We start from the raw sequence: 22,653 nt of genomic DNA, 5'->3' as shown, positions 1-22,653 counted from the left end.
TGCTAAATAAACCAGCAACTGTATCAAGTTAAGTAGTTTCACAGTAGATTCGTCTTCCCAGAAGGATGTATTATTTCCTTCTAGTCCTCCTTGAAGCTTTTGTTTCCAAACCAAGTGAAGTTTATTTCTGAAAGAGTTTGTGCCACATGCTATCAAAAGATTTACATATAATTCATTTCCTTAAATTGAGTGACTTGTCTAGCAAGACTGTTTTCCTTTTTAGTGGATCAATGCTCTTAAAGTTTGTAATCTAAGCCTTTATAATTAGAGTGCTAGAATAACTTTCATGTCTTTCAAAAAAAAAAAAAGAGCCTTTTTTCTGTCTTCTGGTGCTGCTTCAAGATCTGGGTTTTTTGTTTGCTTTTGGGTTTTTTTTAGTAAAAAATAACTACACAGACAAATCACTAGCTAATTCACAGAGGTTCTAAAAAGTGTGCCTATTGGAAAAGGCAAATTTAGTGTAGTAAGATTTTTTTTTGAGTGTTCATGTGTGCTTTTCCAAAGTTGTTTTTTATACAGGGTTTTGTTTGATAACTTTCCACTTCTTGAACCTCTTCTTGTGGAATACAAGCTTTGTAAAACTTCGGTGTGCAGTTATATTAGTTCATCGTTTTGTGGCTTATCAAAGATTCCTCTTTCTGATTTAAAAACAAACCAACCAAAAAAATGACCACCCCCCCCTTTTTTCATCATGCTGCTTAAACAACCATTCATATAAATTTTTCGTTTACACACAAAATATTCACCAAGCAATAAGGTATTTGGCATAAAAACGATACCCTGGTTTCAAGAAACACACAACTTTACGGTAGTCCCAGGTGTATGTTGCAGCCAGAGATAATAAAACAGATATATAATAATTGCTTAGAAAAATAATTCAGACTTTAAACAAATAAATAAATGAATAAATCCTGTAGTGTTTGAATTTCGGCCAGCACTACAGCATTTAGCATTTTATGCCTCAGATACGAAATCATTCGTATAGGACCGAATAACAGGACTTCAAGCAGGCAGAAGCATGTAAAAAGAGAAAGTGCTGCCTTGCTACCTAACTGACTTTAAGGTTTTTAGTGTTTATCTCAAATGTTAGTAAACAATGGGCTGCAAGTGGACTTTATTTTTAGTAACATACACTGCAACACCAATTACCTAATCTGCATGTGTGTGCGCGTTAGGGTGCAGGTGGGGTGTATGTGTAGCTCAAGACAAGAAACCCGAAACGACTTTCAGGCTCCAGGGCAGTTTCTGAATTTCCCCTTCTTTTAAATTTTGATTTTTTTTTTCCCCTGAATCGTTCTTGCAGTCACTTGTATTAAAACAATCCGAAAGACTGCTTTGCCTGTAAACGGGTGAGGATCGCAAGAAACGCGTGCAGGAGTGAAACCGAGGGCAGCCCAACACTGTTGAAAGCGTAGTAAAAGTTGCTTGTGTGTTTTGGTTTTTTTTTTCCTCTGATGAGAGAAGGTTAGCAACGATTCTAAAATAAAACCCGTATTTGGAGGACTGGCCCGTGGATGGTGTTTGCAGTTAACCATCACCAGGTTGCTCAGATCTTGGAGCAAGTGACTCATCTCTTTGTGGTAACCTTTCTTTGAGTGTGTGTGAAGACATCCTATTTTTGGGGGGGGTTCACGACACCTACAAAATATCGCTGATACCCGTACGGCGCGACGTGTGGTCGGCGTGTGAGCGCCCACTTTGACTCGCCGTGTTCTTTCTGTTTGACGCGCACGTGTCGGGAGGACAGACAGCTCCAGGCAGGGCTGGCAGAGCTCGATGACGCAAGGGCCGTTGCTTTTTTAAAAAGAGGAAGAAAATGTCTTTGTGCCGGTTTTCAGCTCCGGGGGGCGGGGGGGGGAGTCCTCGGCCTTCCCAGGGCGGGGGGGGGGCACCTAAACTTCTGCCGCTCTCTGCCTCCACGTGCTCTGGCCGGGACACGAGAGCAGGTTCTTTTTCGTTTCCTTTTCCCTTCTTTGGCTGTGTTAAGGCAGTTCCCGGGTGGCGTAGGGGGATCTTCCACCCGTGGGCTCAGCATCTCCCCCCCCGCCCCGCTTCCAATTCGGGGGACGGGGGGTGCGGGAGAGCTGAGCTGCGCCAGGTCCTCCCCCCCGCCGGGGGGCGCTGCGGCGCAGACGGGTGCCTTTCCCGCCGGAGCGCCCGGCCGCGTTGCTTTCCGCGCTCCTGCCTGAAGCCGGCGCCGGGCAACCTCAAGATGGCGGCGCTGGGACTGCTGCTGCAGGCGGCTGCGGTCTGCGGCTCGGCCGGACCCTTGCGCCTCTGCCGCTGTTACCGGGCGGCGCCGGGGACGCGCGGGCTCTGCACCCGCCTGCCGGCGCCCCAGACCTCCGTGGAGGCGAGGCAGGAGGAGGAGCAGCAGCAACAGCCGGGCGCCCAGGAGGAGGAGGAGGACACGGCCGCCATGGTGAAGGGTGAGCCGGGGGCGAGGCGATGCGAGGCGGGGCGGGAGGGGGGGGAGAGGAGGAGGAGGAGGAACCGCCGGCGCTCCCGGTGTGCGCGGCCCGGCGCTCGGCGGCCGGGGAAAACCGCTCCGTTCCGCGCCGGCCCCGCACGCAGCGGAAGGGAGGAGCGAGAGCCCCGCTGCCCGGTGCTGGGAGGAGGGAGCGTGAGCGCGGCGCCGCACGTCCCTCCCCCCCGCGCCCCGCCGCGCCTGCAGCCGCCGGCCGGCCTCCTCCTCCTCCTCCTCCTCCTCCCGCTCCGGGCGGCTGGGCTAGGCCGCATCGGGCCGCCCGCGGCTCCCCCCCCCACTCCTCGCCGCCGGGAGGGGAGGAGAGGGGAGGGGAGGGGCGACCGGCGCCGCGTCTCGGGCGGGCGGGCGGGCGGGCGGCCATCGCGGCCTTGAGCGACCCTGCTCCGGGGAAAGGGGCTCCTCGCCGGGATGCGCGGTAAGGGAGAGGAGCCGGCCAGCTGCGGCGGAGTCTGCGCGCACGGCTGCGCCGCCGCCGCCGCAGGTAACGGGGCCGGTGGCGGTCGGTGCCCCTCGGAGAAGCGGGAGGGGGGGGCGGGGGAGAGCTCCGGTAGGCGCCGCCGGGCAGCGAGGGGCCGAGGCCTTTGTGGCAGCCCCCGCCGCGCTGCGCGGGTGCGAGGCGGTCTTTTGTTGGCGGGGAGAGTTGGGTTTCTGCAGAAAACGGAAAAGGGGTGCGGAGCCCTTCGGCTCAAGGTCGACCGCTTTGAAAGCGGGCCCAGCCGAAAGTCTTCGCCGCTTCTGGTGGCCTGACGCGAGAGAAAAATCGTAAATGGCTCTTTGGCTAGAAATCCCGGTGATGGATTGAGCACGCCCATCGAGCATCCGCCAGGAAAACCGCTCTGCCGTCGCCGTTGTAGCAAGTTCCGTTAGGTCGGGGCTGGAGCACGCTGCGGGAGCGGGCTGCGGGCGGTTCGGAGCGTCGCTCGCTTTATCCGCCTTTTCGTGTACAAAGGGCTTCGGTCCGGCCTTCCACCAGGCGGTCGCGCTGCCTGAGCCGAACGGAACGCTAATCGAGGTACCGACAGCTGTTGTTAACGTAAATCCTCATGCTTGCGGTGTCTGTAAGTCTGGTCGGGGATGATGTCTCTGTCTAAAGCTTGGAAGGTTTCTTTTCGCTTTTGGATGTCAGTCCTTCAGCCTACAACAAAGTTGTGCGTGAGAGGGCGTGAGGTTCAGGTGTTTGAAGGGTAAATGCTTTCCTGGTGTTCAGAAGGGATCGTTACTTTTCTAAAAGAATATTTGAAAGTGTGTTTTGATGTCGTGTTTTGACAATTGCTTTTTGTTAGATTATGAAGCGTGAAGAACGCTTTAGAAAGATAGGAGTAGTTTTGTGCTGGAGGTTACTGCTTCCAGGCTGTGACTTTAACTGCTACATTTTCCCTTTTAAAATCACTGGTTTCATTTCAGTTTTATTTCTTAGGCTGTAATCTTCCACTTTGGAATTTTGGTTTATTATTACAGAAGAACTTCCCCCTTTTTTTTTTTTTCTTCCTTCATTATTCTGTGTTTTGTTCCCACCCTCCAGCACTTTTTTTTTAAATTATTATTATTTTGTCTCTGTAGTTTCTGAATTCTTTGGGTCTTAGTTCCATTTTCATTTCAGAAGCTCTGCTGAGTTTTATCTTGTAGTTCAGAGTCAGATAGTCTTTAATTGTTGCATTCAGGCTGTTCAGCAGAGCAAATTAACTTCTAAAATAAATGCTAAACCACCCCAAATTATTGTTTAATGAGCTGGTTCAGGTGTTGCCTGAGAAAAGTAGTAAACCAATTTATTTTTGTTCTTCCCTCTTTTGTACTTCATTCCTCAGCACTTTTTCTAATGTGTTTTCAGAGAGTACTTGAGTACTTTTCTCTTTGGGCTTCATACTGTTCACTCATCCTTCTGATTTGTGTGGTGGATTGACCATGGAAGGCCGTTCTGGTGAGAGCTTGGCAATAGTGGAAGATTTCCTTTCAGACGAGCAAATAAAAAGTCCTCAGGGTCTCGTCAGAAGTCTGCCCTACCTGTACAGCTGCTACTTGAACACGTAGAGATCATAAAAGTTATTTTAAAAAACTACGAGACAAGTTCTAAGCCTTCAACTTGTAAACTGGTGTCTTGTTAGCCGTCCTCATTTGACTGCTTTTGTTATTTGCCTTGGATACAAATACGGAAGAATCAACTCTGAACTCAGGCCAGCTTAAAAATGGCAGTGTTTTATTGATATTAATATCTAAGGCTTTGCTTCATTGGCCTAGATGGTGGGATTTTGGAGCAGAATCTGTGATGCAGACAGCTTCTCTGCCTGCTCAGTCAGGTCTGTGGCACTTCTCGCTCGTTACTGAGACTTACATGATCTTGACCTCTGTTTTGCTCTGAGAGAGAATCTTTCTCTGAGACTAATTAAATTTGCCATCTCACAGTATCACGGAAGAATTTAGGTTGGACTGAAGCTCTGGATGCCGTGTGGCCTGATCCCTTTCTCAGAGCAGGGCCAGGCTGGAGTGGGTTGATGAGGGCTGTGTCCAGTCGAGTTCTGAGTATCTCCAAGGATGGAGGTTGGCCATCCATTGTTCTCTGGTGATCTCACTTGCTTTTGAAGAAGCCTTGTCAGTTTTACCAATTTTGAAGTTTGTTCTTGTTTAGGCAAGAACTGCATGGGGTTTTTTATTACTGTGTATACTTGAAAGGAGCCGTGGTCAGGGTAGCTAGATGATGGTTTAAAAAAAAACCAAAACCCCCCAAAAGTAGGAGTATTTTGGTGTGCTCCAAACTAAACTGCCAGGTGTAACCTTCTCTGTCTCCCTCCATCTCTCCCTAGTAAAACATGTCTAGGCTAATTCTGCATGAAATGGATATTTTGGAGCCACAGGGCTTTCTTCTTCCCTGTGAATTTTTGATGTGTTGGGAGCATTCTTCACTGACTTGAATTTATTACTGCGGGGGCTTATATCTTGATGAGTGTTGTACTTAATAGTTTGTCTTTGCTGCTCATTCGTTGCTTCTCCAGGGATGTATGTTTGTTGCTTCTCCAGGGAAGAGAATTTCAGGGAAGATAGAAACTGTTGAAATCAATCTAATCCTCCTCTGTCTTCCCTGAACGAGACTATGGGCCATTTTATTTGTGCTCTTGTTGTACCTGACAGTGTCTTTACTTGTCAGATTTGTTGGGGTTAGTAGAAGGCTTAGCCACTGGGAGTTGTTTGCTTGTTTTTTGGTTTTGTTTTTTTTTTTCTTTTCTTTCAGTGTTGGTTGGAATTATCACAGACTTTTCACAATCAAGTTAAGCTAAAGCACTCGCTGGCTTTCAGGAACTGAAATTAGTTAATTGGCTTCTTTGGTAACCCCACCCTGAATTGCCTGCTATCCAAGACAGGCTTTTAATATTCCTCAGTGATCTTGGAGCTGCAGTTTGGACATCATATGTGGTTCTAGCTTGATAGGAATTGGCTATGAAAATCAACTTTGTTTTGTTTTGAGAGTAGTAGCTTATACTCCTTGCCTCCACAGGGCTGTGACTATCGCTAATATGATTCCTACCCAAATATCCATTCTCAGCAGTGAGAGAACTAAGACACTCTTTGGAGGAAGATGCCAAGAAATCCAATCTGGCAGGGAAGGAAGCATTCTGCAAATCCAGTTCTGCAATTTTGGATTGTTTCTTTAAAAACTACAAGTGAGGCATGGCTTCGTGCAAGATAAGATCCTTTCAGCTCTTGAATTCGGGATAAGAATGGGCTGAGGGTAATCCATCAAGCCTTAGAGTCGCTGTTGATACGTCAGATGGTACTGCTGAATATGGCATTGTCAGCTGTGAAGAATACATTGTGTCTCGGTTGGTAATTCAGAGTCTGATCTGCAAGCCAGAACTAGGCTTTGTTATTTAGAGATCCTATTCTTTGCTCTAGAATGGATTAAATATTTAGTCTTCACTGAGTCACCTCAGAATGTGAGAAATTGGCTCTGTCATTAGGTAATTGCATTTTTTTTTTCTCAGGCATTTAAAAAGATTGTGCTTCTTACCTCTGCCTGTTACTTATCACAAAATTTCTCAGGTTATTGTTTTTGAAAGAGGAAGCAACTAGAGGCCAAATAATACAGGCTGGTTTCAGAGTTTTGGGTCGGTGTTTGTTTTTGTTTTTTTTTTAATTTCTCATTTATTAAGTGAATTTAATAGTGCATTTGGGAATTGTGTTACTACTCCTCCCTCTGTGCGTCCCAGTGATGTGGAATGGAATAGAACTGCAGAGTGCCAAAATCTTAGTCACTTTTCCAGTTTTCTTGAACAGGTTGGAGTCTGAATATAGTGGTGCTTGCTGTGTGAGTAGGTAGAAACATCACATTTTCTGTATAATTACAGAAAATTGGTTTGTAGTTCTTTGTTAGGCTGAGACCATTTTCATCTCCTGGCCAATACATAGCAGGCAACTCATGGACAAATAGTGTTCATAAATCAGAGGACTTCCTGCATATTCTCCTGTAATTGTCCAAGAGTTTTGCCCAAGTATGTGTGAGAAACAGCAGCCTGCGGGCTTTTTAAAATTATTCTTTATAATGGAAGATACCGCGGCTGACCATGATGCATAGGAGAATGGCGAAAAGCCTGTTGTGTGTTGCTGTAGTTGAAAGAGGTTGAGCAGGCAGCAGTTCTGATCTGTTCCTTTTGACGCTGCCCTCTAAATACCAGCTTGTCCTCTACATACCAGGCTGAAAAGTAATGTCAACCTGAGCCAGTTCCAGCTGCCAGTCAGAATTAGGCAATTGTTGAATTACAATGCGACCTGTCTTCAAATGATACCCAGCTCTCGACATCCTTATCACAGGCCATGGAGGTTGTATTTCAGTATCTCCTTGTATGCGTTAAGGAACCTAGATTCCTTCTGTATCTGGTCTGTTTGGCTTTTGAAGGAGGTTTCTCTGACATTCAGCTGGTTCTTCCACGGAAGAACTTTCAAACCTAAGTGTCACCAGTAATTATTCTTTTTCTGAACTCTGGATCAGCATGCTGGGCTTTTGTTTGGGGTTTTTTTTGGAGAGGGTGATATGATCAGCAACATGTTTTTTTGCGCTCTGTTACCCAAGTGTCCACAGTCTGACAAGTGTTGGGTCTGCCATAGTACAACATAACTCTTTTTGCCTTTCCTAAAACTCCTGTGATTTTCCCGCTGGTCAGCTTTCAGGTGAGCCCTCGTAATACACCCTCATGACTTCAGTTTTCCCTTGCTAAGCAGCTTCTTGGAGAATGCCTTTTCCACATGCCTGTATTACAGAGCCTTTCTCTTAAATGCTTGCTTTCTTCTCTGGAGCTGGTTACTGCGTATCTTCATTATAGCGACTCTGCAGTCAGACTTTTCAGCAAAACATGGTGGCAGATCTTGGTGATGCTCTAATGAGCATGACTGTTGGGTCGCTTCTCCTTGGATTTGGTAGCTCAGTCTGAAATTCCAGATTCTGGCAGTACAGATGATCCTCTGTTGCTGACTTCTTGCTCGTTGCTGAAACTTCCTCTGAATACCTGTAAAGAATTAGAAGCCTTCTAAAAAGCAGTGCCCAAACCCACTGATGGTCTGCGAGAAGATTAATGAAGTTCTGACTGCCTGGGGAGTGTGCGTTTGTGATGTTGAGTGAACACAGGATCAGAGCGGTTTAACTGTGGTTGCTGCTGCCAGAATGGGAGATCCTCTTCGTCTCTCCTATTCCCCTGCACTGGTTTTGGGCACCTGCAGGACCGTGCAGTTGGCTGACTTCTGAGCCCAGCAAAAACCAGTGTACTCCCTTTTTCTTGGTTTAGCTTTCTGTGGAATTAGGGCTGCAAATCATCTCCCTGTACATTTGGGTTTGTGCCAGAGCTGGAGCAGCAGTAGTGTTAGAGCCTGGGAGAAGTGGCACCTACCCCTCGCCCCAACAGTGAGCTGTTAGATCTGCCTGTTCGTGTAGCGTGTAACTACGTCTGGAACTATTATCACATTAAACTCAATCTCATCTTGCTTGGGCTGGTGCTCAAAATAAATGCTCTCCCCCACAGTGCCAGGTACAACCGTGATGCATGCAAGAGGTGAGTTAGAGCAGCTCCCTCACCAGCTAAAACTGCTGGCGTTGGCATCAGGAAGGAGGCTGGAACATGAGGTGGGCGTCACGTTGCTCTGTCTGGGGGCAGTGTGATTTTTATTATTGTTATTTTTTTAAATGAGTGATTTGAACTGATTGTTGATAACCCCTTCCTGCAAGTGCCGTAGCACGAGCAGCATTTCTCACCTGTCAGGGCAGGGGACCTGGGCTCCGCTAGCCAGCCCTACCTGCCATCAGTACCTGCTGCCTCAGGCGCTGCTTCTTGGCTTCCTGCTTGGGCTGATTTATCTCCAAAGATTGTGTTGGCAAACTTCTTTCCAGGGGGTTCTCTGAGCAATTTAGTACAAACCCATGTTCCTAGCCACTAACCAAGCCATCTCAATACATTCAGGGAGAAGTCCCCAGGCGTTATTTCACGTTACTACCAATGGCTGGATCTAATGTATAACTTGTGTGTTGGTGAGACCCTTGATTTAACTCTGAGGTGATATGCATGGTTCAGGAGGGGGATGCAAATACCAAAGTCTGTTCAAAATAGTTATTGCTTAGTTTGGTTTTGATATCAAGGAATGACAAACAGAGCTGCTTTTGCCTCCATAGTGAGGAAGCAGCACTGGCTCCATGCGTTAATCTGGGCTTTGAATTCTGTGCTAGGATATTTGTATTCAGATTCAACAGGTATATGTAGTCTGTCATTTTTTTTCTGTTGATACTGTATTCTTTTGGGGGAAAAAAGTCTCTCCAAACTGTTCCGTGATTGTTAGTGTCACTGAATCATGGAGTTGGACTGTCAGTGCTGCAGTTCTGACTAGAGGATATTCATACTTTTAAAAGAGGGGGAAACAATCTGTACATTTCAGGAGAAGCATAGGATGTACAGTGTTATTGCCCATTCTGGATTTGCAGTGTCCCCTTACGTTTGGAGCTCAGGAGACTTTGCACTCCTCTGTACCATTTTGCTGATGCCTGGAGACATTGTAGGTGAACCACTTAATACCTCTGCTTACTTTTCTGTCTGTAACCTTAGAGACATTAATGCTCAGAGAGCTGCAATGAAGCAGGTGTTATAACATGTTTTTGAACAGGACTGCACAAGAATTAGAAGACATTTAGTTCCTCTTATGGGTTTTGTTTTTTGTTTTTTTTTTTCCAGATTCCAGAGACTTATTAAAGGAATTTCCACAGCCTAAAAACTTGCTCAACAGCGTGATTGGACGAGCCCTGGGCATTTCTCATGCAAGGGACAAGCTGGTGTACATCCATACCAATGGGCCAAGAAAAAAGGTAATCCTGTTGTGCTGGGGATGGGTGGTGGGCAGGTATGTTGCACATAGAGTGGGAAGTGAGCCAAGAATACTGCTAATCCTAGCTGTGACTCTTTAATAGAGAAAATTATACAAGTGTGTTAATTCCACATAAAAGTTGTGTGATAACCTTTCAAACAAATATTCTTGCTTTTTCCTCTTTCTCTTTATTTTCACATACTTTAATAGGTATATAAATGTAGGTCCTGCCCCTCTTTTGTGTATGGAAGGATGGATTTTTTTTCTTTTAAGTAGCTTGTTGTAACCATCTTTTCTCAGCAGAAAGACACATAGTCTGCACTCAAATATGTTGGGCTATGTACCCCACTACCTAAGAAAATTAAAATTTAAATGCTATATTTTAGACCTTAGTAGGCCTAGTTTTTATTGTAGATTCTAATAGATTAAATGCCTAAGCCCAAAATGTTCAATTGCAACCAGAAAAGAACAACTTGTTTGCAATGGAGGGGGCACTTCTAATATTACTTAAGGGCAAAATGAAATACAGACTCTTTTGTTGTTGTTGTTAAATGAAGCAGAGGAATTCCAAGCAAACAGTTTGCCAAGTAGTTTGAGCACTGACTGGGATGCGAGAGGCCTAGATCCAAATCTGTGCTATGAACTGAGCAGAAGTTCTTAACTGATGAGTGCTCTGTGTTCAAGGGTTTGCCTCCTTTTATCATCATACCAGCTCTCATTCTTGAGCTGAAAGCACTTTCCAGCTGAAGTTTAACTGTAACGTACATTCCAGGAAAAGATTCAGTTCTGATGGATTAACATTTTCCAATAACATTCTGTCTAAAATTTCCCAGACAGCTTTTATTACCACATCCTTTTTAAGCATCCCTGCGTTTTAAGCAGTACATTAGTAATGGTTACTTTAGAGTTCCTTCATTATTTATGTTTTTATTTTTCTTCCTTTTCCTTGAGCAGTAGTGCAGTTTCCTAACTTAAATTTTGGAATACTATAACCAATGCCTCATCATTTTAGTTTGCATAATCACTTCACGTTCTTGCTAGCACTTAAATAGATTAATGTTGAGGAAAACTTCAGATTAAAAAGGAAAAAAAAAAAAAGAAAAAAAAAAAAAGGAGCTCTTGGAGAAAATGAGGGTTGGATTGCAAAAAAAAAACCCCACCCAAAACCAACAACCCAGAAAAAGTGTGTGCAGACACAAGGACAGGTGAGACAACCTGGAGAAGTCTTGGCTGGAAGTGAGCAAGGGTTTTTTTGTGAGCACTAAGTTACTTGGCTTTCACAAGACAACTTTTTTTCTCAGCAGGTCTGTGCCTTTTCATGCAGAGCCCCTAGGCAAAATACGTAACAATTTCCTACAGTAAGATGAGATTCAGATGGCAGGCAGGCAGGCAGCCAGATGTAGACTGTTAAAAAGTTGGGAGCCTTTTCTCTAGCCTTATAGGTGGGGTTTTCCCAGCGGACCTAAATGCCACCTTTCATCTCTGCTGCAGAAACAGGAGAGAATTCCTTAGGCATTTCCCTCCTTTGAGCCTTGCAGAAACTCAGCTACAGCATCTGCAGGGCCAGGAGTAGAACGAGTTCTTCATTTGGAGCAATTTTTGAGAAAGGGCAGGGTTCAGCTTTCAGCATTCTTTGCCTCTGCAGGTTTTTCAGCTGCTCTCATCCAACTATAGTGGTATAAGAGGAGCTCTGGTAGTACTGTTAGTTCTCTTAATAGCTTGTGTTGGGCAGTGCAAACTGAAGGCTAGGTTCTCCTGTGCCTGATGAGTATGGTAGCTGCCTGCATAACTGTGATGCAATATGCTGCTAGTTAAAATTACAGTAAGGAAGCAGTTAGGAAGATTTGCTTGCCATTGAGACTGGAAATGTGGAGAGTGCATGTTGCTTCTCAGGCATGGTCTGGTATGCTGCAGTGTACATAGGAACAGGTACTCTGAAACTGAATTGTTCTTGTAATGAGCTCTTGGCCTTTGACTCCTCTAAGCTGACACACTGCAGCCTGTGAAGCTCCGGCCCAGAGTACATGGCACTGTGCTGGAAATCAGCCTGGCTTCTGGGCCTGGTTCAGCCATGCAGCCTCTGTGTGACTGTGGGCACCTTGTATCCCTTTCTCTTCCTATGTTACTGGAATGAAGCTTCCCATAAAGAGACCAAATGAGCAGTTTGTTTGGGATTTTCATTTGTAGTTCTCTTCTTTGCCTGGAGTGCAGAGATGTTTGAAGTAGCTATGCTCCTGGTAGAGGAGGGAGGTTGTTCTGTGCTGTCTCACTTCACTGGTTACCTTTGCTTTTCAGAAAGTCACTCTGCATATAAAGTGGCCGAAGAATGTGGAAGTGGAAGGCTATGGGACCAAGAAGATTGATGCTGAGAGGCAGGCAGCAGCTGCAGCGTGTCAGCTCTTCAAGGTGAGCTTATGCTCCTCCTTAGCTTGAAGAAACAAGCCTTTGAGTGCGCAGGCCTCGTCCATTTTGGTGATATGATTTCTGACTTTTATCTCTCTCTTTGCCTGTTCGCTTTCTTAGTTGGCCTGTCTGTTAATCAAGGGTAGAGCGTGAAGTCTTGAGCTGTCTGAATCCATTTGAGCTTAAAAGCCCACTTACTTCAGCCAGGCATGAGCTCACTAAATTCTTTGAGTTCTGGTCTTTGTTCTTTATGTCTTAGACCTTAATCAGCTTCTATCTAGTCTCAGCATCTATGCTGAGTAGAGCTTCCCTTGGGTATTTTTGCTGTTACTGTTCACTAACTCACACTTCTATTAGTCTACCTGTGTGTATTTGCAAGTGTAGTACCTTCAGAGGCTCTTGTTTCCTCTTCGTGTAAGCCATAGCGTGGCAATTACGTGTTCTGTTTTACGATTACTCTTTTAAAGTTATGCTAGTCTGCCACTTATTTATGGCTGGAAGTGGTTGGTATGTGTGCACAGCCAGTATCAAACAAGTACAGTAAAGTTTTATAAAGGTCCCTGTTTAAGATACAGCATTATATAGCTGCTATCTGAGAATAAGATGCATTTTTGTCTTCAGCTCTGCCACTGACTGTTGTCTGTAACCTTGAGCAAGTGAGTTTGCTTTTGGAGTTTCCCTTTCATCTATGGAGTAGAAGCAATGATTCTTCCTACTAAGGAGCCTAGAAAAGATGCTGTGGATACTCTAACAATAAGAGAGCTTTTGTTTTGTTTGTAGATCAAGAAAGCTACATTAAGAAGTAACTATTTAGTTTTTAAAATAAGCCTTCAGAAGTTAAGAATTGCAGCATGAAAACTAGCAGTTTTTTCACCTGGCCTCTGTGCTTAGGCTAGTTTCTTTAATCCTGTGATTGGCAAAACTTGTTTCACTGACTGACTTTGTTCTACCTGAAGCATGGTTGGTGCTCATTCAGTTAACGTTTGCTGGAAATATATTCTTGTTCTATCCTCTTTAGTCAGTGTGAAACAAAAGCATTGTTTCCTGCTTGCATTGAGAGCCTGGAGGTTTTCAAAGGAAAAAAATTTCCAACCTATGCTTATATTTTTCTCCAAATTTTGGGAAATGACTGAACTGTATTTTCAGTATAGAGCTAAAAATAACCCCCCAAAATCCTAAACCATAGATTCAGCATGCAGAGTTTTGAACTCCGATGCTTTGCCAGCTAAACCTACAACCTAACAGAAGACCCTCATAATGGGAGGCCTTGTGCAATCTTAGCCATAGAAATAGCTACAAATGCTGCTTTAAGTAAATAGTCATCAGTTCAAGAAAAGTAGTCATGTCTAATTGGTGCAGAGAGTGTATGAATATAGTGATGTTGGGTACAGCAGCTAGCAAAGTGAATTCTTGCTGTCTTAGGCACTCCTACAGTACAAAATAGTACGGCCTTGTCTAATATGGGGCCATTGAGAGGCCTAAAGATGTAACTTTTAATTTATTACAGTGGTCTGGTAAGACATGGTGTGTCTTGCACTCTAGATATATCTGGAGCTTCTTGTAACGTTCAGTCCAAATGCAGGTGGTGGGCCAGCAGTAATTAGGAACTCTTCTCTTTCAGAAACTCCTGGGTTAGGGAGATCTTACTACTGCTTATACAAATAACTGTTCCTGTGAAAAGAAAGAAGACGAACCATTCCCTGTATTCTTATCTTGTGTTATCCCAGATTATACTTGTTTAGACTAGCGTTTCCAAAAAGGTGCATTTCATGCTCTGACACGGGTTTCAAAACTTCAGAATGCTAAACATAGTTAATAGTTCATAAAATACCAATAAATCTTGGCCCACCCTTTCTAATAAGCTCTATGATGCTAAGCAATTGTGCCCTGGGAAGTGAGGTTAGTGAACAGATTCCCTTTCTTAAGAAATAATGTCAGGAGGAAAGCTTTATATTTCAGAAAGTCTCTTTTTTTTCTGTCCTTTGCTGTGGGATATGAAGAATTGCTCCTGCATTTCTCTTCTTTACCAGGTGTGTTTTGGTTTTCTGCAGAGTTACCCATATCTGTCTCTTTACTGCAGCTAACAATGCATTTTCCTCTTGTAGGGCTGGGGTTTGCTGGGGCCCAGAAATGAGCTCTTTGATGCTGCAAAGTACCGGCTTCTCGCTGACCAGCTTGGCTGTCCCGACGAGAGGTGGTGCTCGGAGGGCAAGTGGCGCTCCAAGTCTGGACCTTCTCTCGCTGACTTGTCGACCTGCTGGCGACGGATGGAGCCAGACGATTCCATCCAGCCTATGGAACAGGGCAGGATGCCTAAAGCAATGAGGAGAGAAGAGCTGGAGGAAGGGGAGCTAGAGGAAGGGGAACTGGAGGAAGGAGAGCTGGAAGAAGAAGCAATCGATGTTTCCGATTATCTACCTATGGCACATCAGGATGCCCGAACCCCAGGCAGAGATGCAAGGTATGTCTGCCCTGATAGCTGCTAATCCAGGGCAGTAAAGAAGAGAGACTTTTCTTCGTAGCTGATGCATCCCTGCAGTTCCTCACAGTTCAGCTGCAGCTTCCCACGTTGCTGCTGTGGCCTGTAGGTGGGCCAAACGCTGACTACTGTTCTCTGTGCAAGCAATAGTGGGGAGGCATGGTCTTGTACCTGGCTATCATTCCAAGGGAATGCACAGGCATCTTCTCTGGAGTCTTGCCCTTTGGATAGGCTGCTGCCTACTTGTTACCTGCTGTTCTTACTCTTCTATGCCTAAAGAGGTTTCCATTCCCAGAAAGTGTGCATGTGTGCTTAGACCTTTTTTGACCACCCTGGTTTTTGAGGGCAATATTAAATCTTCACTTTTTTGTCACCATGGTTGTTTGCTTGACTTCGTATTTTATGAGCACAAAACTTTGATTTTCAATAGTCAACAGGAGTAACGTCAGTAAGGACCTGGTGGTGGTGGTTGTTTTTTAGGGATGCTCTTTGAATTCAGAATTATTTATTTATTAATTAAATCTGTTAAACTCTGTTGACGTTATCTGGTTTATAGTGCTAGTGTAAAGGTTTGATTGCTTTTTAGTAGGTGGCTTTACTGGGCTGGGAGTAACTGTTCTGTGACTGACAGATTTTAGTAGCAAGATGCAGCTTGACTTTTCAGATGACCAAAATTATCTGTGCCTTTAACTACTTGGTTTCAGACCTCAGTGGCAGACCTGAAGTGAGGTGGGTCTGAGCACAGAGTAGATACTTGTATATCAAACTGTTCTCATCTTCCATCTAGCCGAGGAGGGAGTTCCATTGAAATGACAGACGACAACACTGCCATCCGTGCCCTGACACAGTTTCCACTTCCCAAAAATCTCCTGGCCCAAGTGATTCAGATTGCAACCTCTTCCTCCACAGTCAAGGTAAGGTGCTGTTTGACCCCTGCCAGGGACGAAGCTCAAAGACTCTGACTAGAATCACTTTGGACGCTTTTTTTGGGCAGCTGAGAACTGGGGAGAGAAGGGAAGTTAAAACTAGGCCTAGAAAAATCAGCCTGAAGAGCAAGGAAAAGACTTTGTGGTGGGAATTGAGGAAACATCTTAATAGAAGCATGAGGAATGTTGTTACTTGAGGCCAGTGCAACAGAGAAGCTGCTGTCTGAATGACGGAGAATATTTTCTAAGGTGATAGGTTTGCATTTCCCTATATATCTGCAACAAACACAAGTTGGTGTTACTCAGAGCAATGTGTAATTTCTGTGCTGACAGAATCTTTCCACAACTCAATTCTTGCCAGAATCTGGTGATCCTCCTCCTTGGTATGTGTCACCCACCTCCTTTCCAGACCTCATGTGCTTAGCAGACAGTAGCTGTGCTCCACCCATAGGCTCTCAGTGATGTTCTCCACACAGTTGTCTGCTCTCAATTCTGCTTATCCAGTGCCTTGTGAGCTGGCGGAGTGGAATTCAGTGCAGTAAATCTGTTCCAGTGCACTGTTTAAAAAAAAAACAAAACAAAACAAAAAACCCAAAACACAATTTAAGCTCTGCTTAGAAATATTGGGATGTATTTGAAAACGCCTGCCTAGTTATGTAGGTTCTTAACACCTCTCCAAATCTGATGTTGTTTATGTGTCCTTTAGGAGTACATGCAGTTCCGCACAGTAGGCACCAAGACGAAGATCTGCAAGCTCACGCTCCGCTGGCCCTGTCCAATGACTTTTGCTGCCAAGGGCCGTCGCAAGGTGGAGGCAGAAAACAAAGCAGCGGCACTAGCCTGTCAGAAGCTTAAGGTAAGTGCACATGGCTCCTGCATCCCATATCTAATGTGTCTATGAATTATATGTCTAGGCTCCTAGCACCTGCGTTCCCGTATTTGAGCCTAATGGGGTGATGCCTGAAACCTTCTGATCTTTGACTTTATGCTTAATAAACACATATTTCGGAACCTTAGGATTCAGTCCAGACTGCTGTTGTACCCGTTTAGTGTCTAATCTGTGATGACCCCTTGAAGGCTGTTTTGCTTGTTTTGAGCCCTCACAAAGTGATGTGTAGGAATGACCCTGGAAGTGTTAGCCTGTTTGCTTGGCCACCTTGCTGCTGTCTACTAGGACAGACGATCTTCTCATTCTTGTAGATGGACTAATCCAGACACATTGCTGCAATAGTTTCACTGCAGACTCTGGAGTCAGCAGAGGGGAAGTCCAAGAAATAGTGTAGGACTTATTATTGAATTGGCACAACATACCAGAACTATAGCAAGAGAGTTAACAGCCCTTGCAAGAGGGTTTTGTCAGATACAATTGTGCCTGCTCTTTCCTTGATGGGTCTGTTTAAGACCTTCTTGTGAGCATTGTGTTGGGGGCAGGTAGCAGCTGGCTCCAGTGTGTCCGTTTCATCAGAGTTGAGATGGGATCATGTCTTGTTTCTTGCTGTAGCAAAAGCAGGAAATGACGGATTTGGGATATGGGGTAAGGAGTTTGCCCATCCGAACACATAGGACCCACATGCTCCATACATCAGCACTTTGTGTGAAGCAGTCTTGTGTCTGACCGTGTTGTTTGCCTCTTCCTTTTCAGAGCCTTGGGTTGGTGGACAAGAACAACAACCCCCTCAGCCATGCTATGTACAACATGACTTCACTCCGGGAGCTTGGTGAGAACCAGAGGAAACCCTGCCACATCAAAGTCCCTGAAGCAACCCTGCGCAAGATTGAGAACTATCTGAATCACGTAAGGCTTGCTCAGCTGTCTGAGAATCACCTTTGGTTCATCCCTTTTAACTTCTGGAATTGCACATGGGTTGAAAGCTTTATGTCAAAATGTTGAGGGAATTCATGGCTTGATAGTTTGCCACAAAAACTAATCAGTCTCTGCTGATTCTCCTTTGGGGAATGGAGACCCTTTCTGGGCAGTGGGCCTCCTCTGTATGCATCTGTGACGTTTGTCTGCATTATTTGGTTTGGGATGTTACGGAGTGTAGTTTTGGCTTGCTTACAGACTCTGTTGTAGGCTTATGGATTCTGCCTTGTGCAGGCATTGGTTCCATTAAACTCTGGCTGTGCCTTGTAGCTTTACAAGGACCAGGTGCCGGTACTTGCACATTTCCCTTGGGAGTGTCTCGCAGTATTGTACCTTAGTGGTAGGTGCAGGTCCCCAGGCACCTGGTGGTGCTTTCACCCAGGAGATCCCTCTCCCTGGTGGACCAGCGGTGAACAGACACCCATGGGAGCTGAAGCAGTGCCGAGACAGGGTTCCTTAGGAGCATTCACTGTCAAGGCAGGATTTAGTGCTAAGGTAAGATGAGGTTGAGCATAGCTCAGGTACAAATGTGTGTAGCTTTAGTGAAGTCATTGAAAATAGTGTCTGTGTTTCAAAGTTGGCAAGTCACTGATGCAGTACTCTTGGGCCTGAACAGTAAAGATCTCGGGCTATCTTTACAGTATCTTACAGATAATGTAAAGTAAACAAAGCAGTAGTGTATGTCCTAGAAAGCCGAGACTGTGCCTAAGACAGCAGCCACTTCTGCCTGACCTGCTCTAAGTGACTGAACTAAGGGCTAGAAAAGTTAGAAAAACAGCAGCATCTTGAAGGAACTTGGTCTGCCTCCCATGCTTACACGAACATGAGCTGTCACACCATGTGTGGAAAGGATGGCTTTGTGACTGAGTAAGGCTGAATCCAAAAGTACTGATTTGTAGCTGAACTTTTAATCCTGCGAACATCTGGGCCAGTGCTTTGATTTGTGTTCTAGATGATTCCTGACCTATTGTTGCTCCTTTTAGTGCTTCCTGTGGGATGTGGAACTTCTGTTTTTTCTTTTGCCAAGACAGAATATTTCTGGCTTAGCTGAATGCTTATGTTTTGTGCAAGTTACGTGTCTGGGCTTCCTGAGGGAGAGAAGGGCGGTGGTGTAACTTGATAGTTTCCAAAAGTTGTCTTTGAGGGGCTATTGCATCACTTGCACGCAGCGTAGCCACTGACTTGGAGAGCTTAAGTTACTGTTTTGTGCCTGTCAGTTCAGGCATCAGCGCTAATACCCCTCTTAAGATAGCGGGTGCAATGAGGAACATGCAGGGAGCTGTGCAAGTTATTTCTCACTTTAAATAACCTCAATTCAGGATAAAAGTGGCTGAGTTACCTAAAATCTGAGGAGACTTTGGCAAAGCTTCGTGGTCACTGCAAAGCCAGTCTGGCTGAGTCTGTTCCAGGCACTTGTTTCTCTCTGCCCTTCTCAGGACTGATACTAATCTTTTTGTCCCTGCCAACTTTCTCCGTCTCTCCCAGTATCCAGTGGACATCAGGGAATCCAGGCCCCGGATTGCCGATGACATGATGAACCTGAGCAAGGAATCTGGTGCGATAAGTGATGCAATCACAGGGAAGACATACATACCCATGTTGGAAGCAGAGGAAGTGCGCCTTAGCCAGAATCTCCTGGCCCTCTGGAAAAGGAGAGGATCCTCGTGGCAGGAGAGCCACCCACTGCCAGTAGATCCTCACAAGGACACCATCCTATCAGCCATTGAGCAGAACCCTGTAGTGGTAATAGCAGGAGATACAGGCTGTGGGAAAACCACGAGGATCCCTCAGCTCCTGCTGGAACACTACATCCTGGAGGGACGTGGCGCCCGCTGCAATGTAGTGATCACCCAGCCAAGGAGGATCAGCGCCATCTCGGTCGCCCAGCGTGTGGCACAGGAGTTGGGTCCCAACATGAGGAAGAACGTGGGCTACCAGGTGCGACTGGAGAGCAAACCACCTGCCAGGGGAGGAGCCCTGCTCTTCTGCACCGTGGGCATCCTGCTGCGGAAGCTGCAGGGGAACCCCAGCCTGGAGGGTGTCAGCCACGTCGTGGTCGATGAGGTCCACGAGCGAGATGTCAACACTGATTTCCTGCTCATCCTGCTGAAAGGCATCCAGAAGCTCAACCCTGACCTGCGCCTGGTCTTAATGAGCGCCACAGGAGACAATCAGCGTTTCTCGCATTACTTTGGGGATTGCCCTGTGGTCAAGGTGCCGGGCTTCATGTACCCAGTGAAGGAGTACTATCTGGAGGAGATCTTGGCCAAGCTGGGCCGGCACCGACACCGGCACTATGAGATCAAGGTGGGTATGCAGTGTGGTGTCTAAGCTGTTTCCCTTGGATGAGGCACTGCCTTCTGGCATATCAGCAGGGGAGAGTTTGGGCCTGGAACTGGTCCCTCTTTCCTGTGGTTGTTGGACAGCGTTTGTTTAGCTTTAATTCCATGTCAACCCTTGTGAGGTAAAGTCAGCTTAATAGAATCCCAGAGTGTTTTGATTAAAGATGGATAAAGATGACTTCAGATTTGGGTCTAAGTTACTTTCGTCCCTCTTTAACCTGAAGCTTGTTTTATGTTTGAGTAAGCTAACAGCTCATTGTACTTGTGTATGTATATACATAGGTGCAGACTTGATTGTTTGCATACTCTGTGCAAGCCTCATCCGAGACTAGGATGGTTATGTGTTACTGCAGTCTGTTACCTAAGTGCTCGCCATCCTGCATGACTGAATTCCCTGATGACTCCTTTTTGCAACCAGTCTTACGGTTCTTCTGGAAAAGACCCTTCAGACACGTAGTCTTTGCTGTGGTTGTTCTTACTTCAGTTGTGGGTCACGGAGTCACAGAACTGTTCAGGTTGGTAGGGAACTCTAGAGATCATCTAGTCCAGGCTGCTGGACTAGAAGCTGTCAGCCCATTTCTCCAGCCTGTAGAGGTCCCTCCCTATGGCTGAACAACCATCTGGTGTATCAGCCACTTCTCCCACTTTTGTATCATCAGCAAACTTGCTTAGGGTGTCCCATTGCCTTCAGGGCAGTCTCCTTGTTTCTGTTGTGGCTAGGATTTTTATCTGCGCTTTTTAAGCTGGCCTGATAGGTACGACGTCCAAATTACTGAGAGAGAAAAAAGCTGCTGCTCTGTGCCTGGTGGATTTGAAGTCCCAGGTGCATATGGCACAGTTTTGTCCCCAAAAATTTCATGTTAATTTTTGTTACTTGTTGGGTGCTGTTCAGTAGAGGTACACAAAACTCAGCTTCCAAGTCTGGAGAACGGGAAAGGGACTTTATATTCTCACTGCCCAGCAGAGGAAACTGGCAGCAGTTGTGACCAGAGCAGGTTCCAGATGGAGCCAAAACCAGGCTCCTGAGGTTCCTGGCTCCTAGTTCTGGGCAGGCCGTCCAAGTACATGCATTTGCTTTCTCCAGAAGATGCTCTGGGAGGCTGTGTGCCTTTCTGCTGTCTGCTAGATTGTGACTCACTTATCTGCATATGTCCTGTTTTATCCAGCAATCAGATGATGAATGTGTCCTTGATCTTGATCTGATCACTGACCTCGTACTCCAGATTGATGCTCACGGAGAACCAGGTAGGTTCTGCCTGCCCCTTTGCTCTTTTTTCTTTTGCTGGGGAGGAAAAAATGAACCCTGGAGAGGCCAGACCCTTTGCAGAGAAAACAGGATGCTGACTTGACTTCTGCAAGGCCACCTTGGATTCCTGTTGAAGTGAGTGGTCTCGAGCAGTGTGGCATGAGCTAATTCTGGGTCTTTGGCTAAGATAACATCTGAGTCCTCAGTGTCTCAGTCTTAGTCTCCTGAGATACCACTGTTCTGGGGTGAAGGGCAAGACTTGTCTGTGCTCCAGCATTTACAACCTTGAGGTGCACAATTTAGTTATTTTTCTGTATTGGAGACCTATCCCTGTTAAATATCTTTGCCTGGGAGGTGATGTTTTTGTGAAGAAGGCAGGACTCTCAGATGACTTCAAGAGTTTTAAGTGTTTCAGAGCTAGCAGAAGGTATTCATCTTCAAACTACAGGTTGCCTGGTTTCTTTCTGGCTTTAAAACCTTGCCCTAACGAGCTCACAGAAGCAGATATAGCATAGCAGGTATGAAGTCTAGACAAACGTTCCCCTGGGTCTGACTTCCCATAATGGCTGTATCTGTCATTGTTCTTGATGAGTATGATGCAGGTTTCCTTAGAGATCAGCTGGCAGGGGCATCACAGACCAGGGCCCTACTTTTCTTTGGGTTTCTTGGCCTAAAGGTTGCTGTGGACTTGGGGAAATAACAGGTGTCCCTTCTGTGCAGCAGAAGCAGTTTCTGTGTCTCCAGCTGCGGAAGAGTGCTTGAATTTCTAGGTTGCTTGTTCTGAACTCTTGCTTCTTTTCAGGTGGGATCCTCTGCTTCCTCCCTGGCTGGCAGGAAATCAAAGGAGTGCAGCAGCGCCTGCTAGAGATGCTCGGATCTCAGAACAGCCGGTACCTCGTCTTACCAGGTGAGATGGCAGCGCCTGACCTTTTCTCCCCAGGATTCAGGGGAATGGCTAGGCCAATTGACTCGACGAGCCCCTTCAGCAGTTGCACTCTGATACAGAGCAAGCTTGTATGCTCTGATGTACGTACCTGTTGTGTAATTGTGCATGTTAAACACAAATAACTCCTCCTAGCAGAGGCCATCTAAACCTGTATGTGATCAAAGAAACTGGCTTCCTGTTTGTCTCCAGCAAATCAGAATCAGGCAAGGAGGAAACAGCTAAATTCTGCATTGCTGTAGCTGCATGCTGAGCCTAAATAGGAAAGATCTTCAAGCCCTGTTTTGCAGGATGGAGATGTACGCTGTAGCTCAGCTTTTATTGGTGAATTTAACATTCTGTATTCCAGGAGGGAAATTTATAACAAAAGCCAGTATTACTCTGTGAGGCTGTAAGATTTGGGGGGTTGGTTTGGTTGGGGTTTTTGTTTGTTTTTTTAACAGCCCTCCCCATTCAGTGTCAGATAAGGCCAGCCAGGAGCACAACTTTGAGTGGCTCAGTTGCTAATAAATGCAGGTGTTCTTTTGTGAAAACTGCATGTTCTTGTGCTTCCCTGCTGTTCCGTGCGGTTGCTGGGAATTTCTCCGCATCACTGATCTGTAATAGGGCAAATATGTGATATAGAAGAGTTAC

At 45.8% G+C, this 22,653-nt stretch overlaps 1 protein-coding gene across 5 annotated transcripts in view; it reads left to right on the top strand.

Annotated features, from left to right (window-relative positions):
- Positions 1-22,653, top strand: part of DHX30 (DExH-box helicase 30) — a 37,075-nt gene that overhangs the window by 6,827 nt on the left and 7,595 nt on the right. For 3 of the 5 annotated variants that reach the window (XM_075042756.1, XM_075042748.1, XM_075042766.1), the window contains exons 3-11: positions 9,688-9,818; positions 12,113-12,223; positions 14,326-14,681; positions 15,487-15,613; positions 16,332-16,481; positions 17,268-17,420; positions 18,975-19,796; positions 20,998-21,076; positions 21,880-21,984. In XM_075042756.1, the coding sequence (XP_074898857.1) occupies positions 9,688-9,818; positions 12,113-12,223; positions 14,326-14,681; positions 15,487-15,613; positions 16,332-16,481; positions 17,268-17,420; positions 18,975-19,796; positions 20,998-21,076; positions 21,880-21,984 (2,034 nt within the window). Of the gene's footprint in view, positions 1-2,196; positions 2,430-2,535; positions 2,970-9,687; positions 9,819-12,112; positions 12,224-14,325; positions 14,682-15,486; positions 15,614-16,331; positions 16,482-17,267; positions 17,421-18,974; positions 19,797-20,997; positions 21,077-21,879; positions 21,985-22,653 lie in introns of those variants that run through there. The other 2 variants (XM_075042728.1, XM_075042736.1) reach the window with 2 other exon arrangements.

The sequence above is a fragment of the Buteo buteo genome, chromosome 2 (assembly GCF_964188355.1).
Source record: "Buteo buteo chromosome 2, bButBut1.hap1.1, whole genome shotgun sequence".
NCBI classification, from domain to species: Eukaryota; Metazoa; Chordata; class Aves; order Accipitriformes; family Accipitridae; genus Buteo; species Buteo buteo.
Note: the sequence above shows the minus strand (reverse complement) of the source record. Positions and strands in the feature narration are given on the sequence as shown.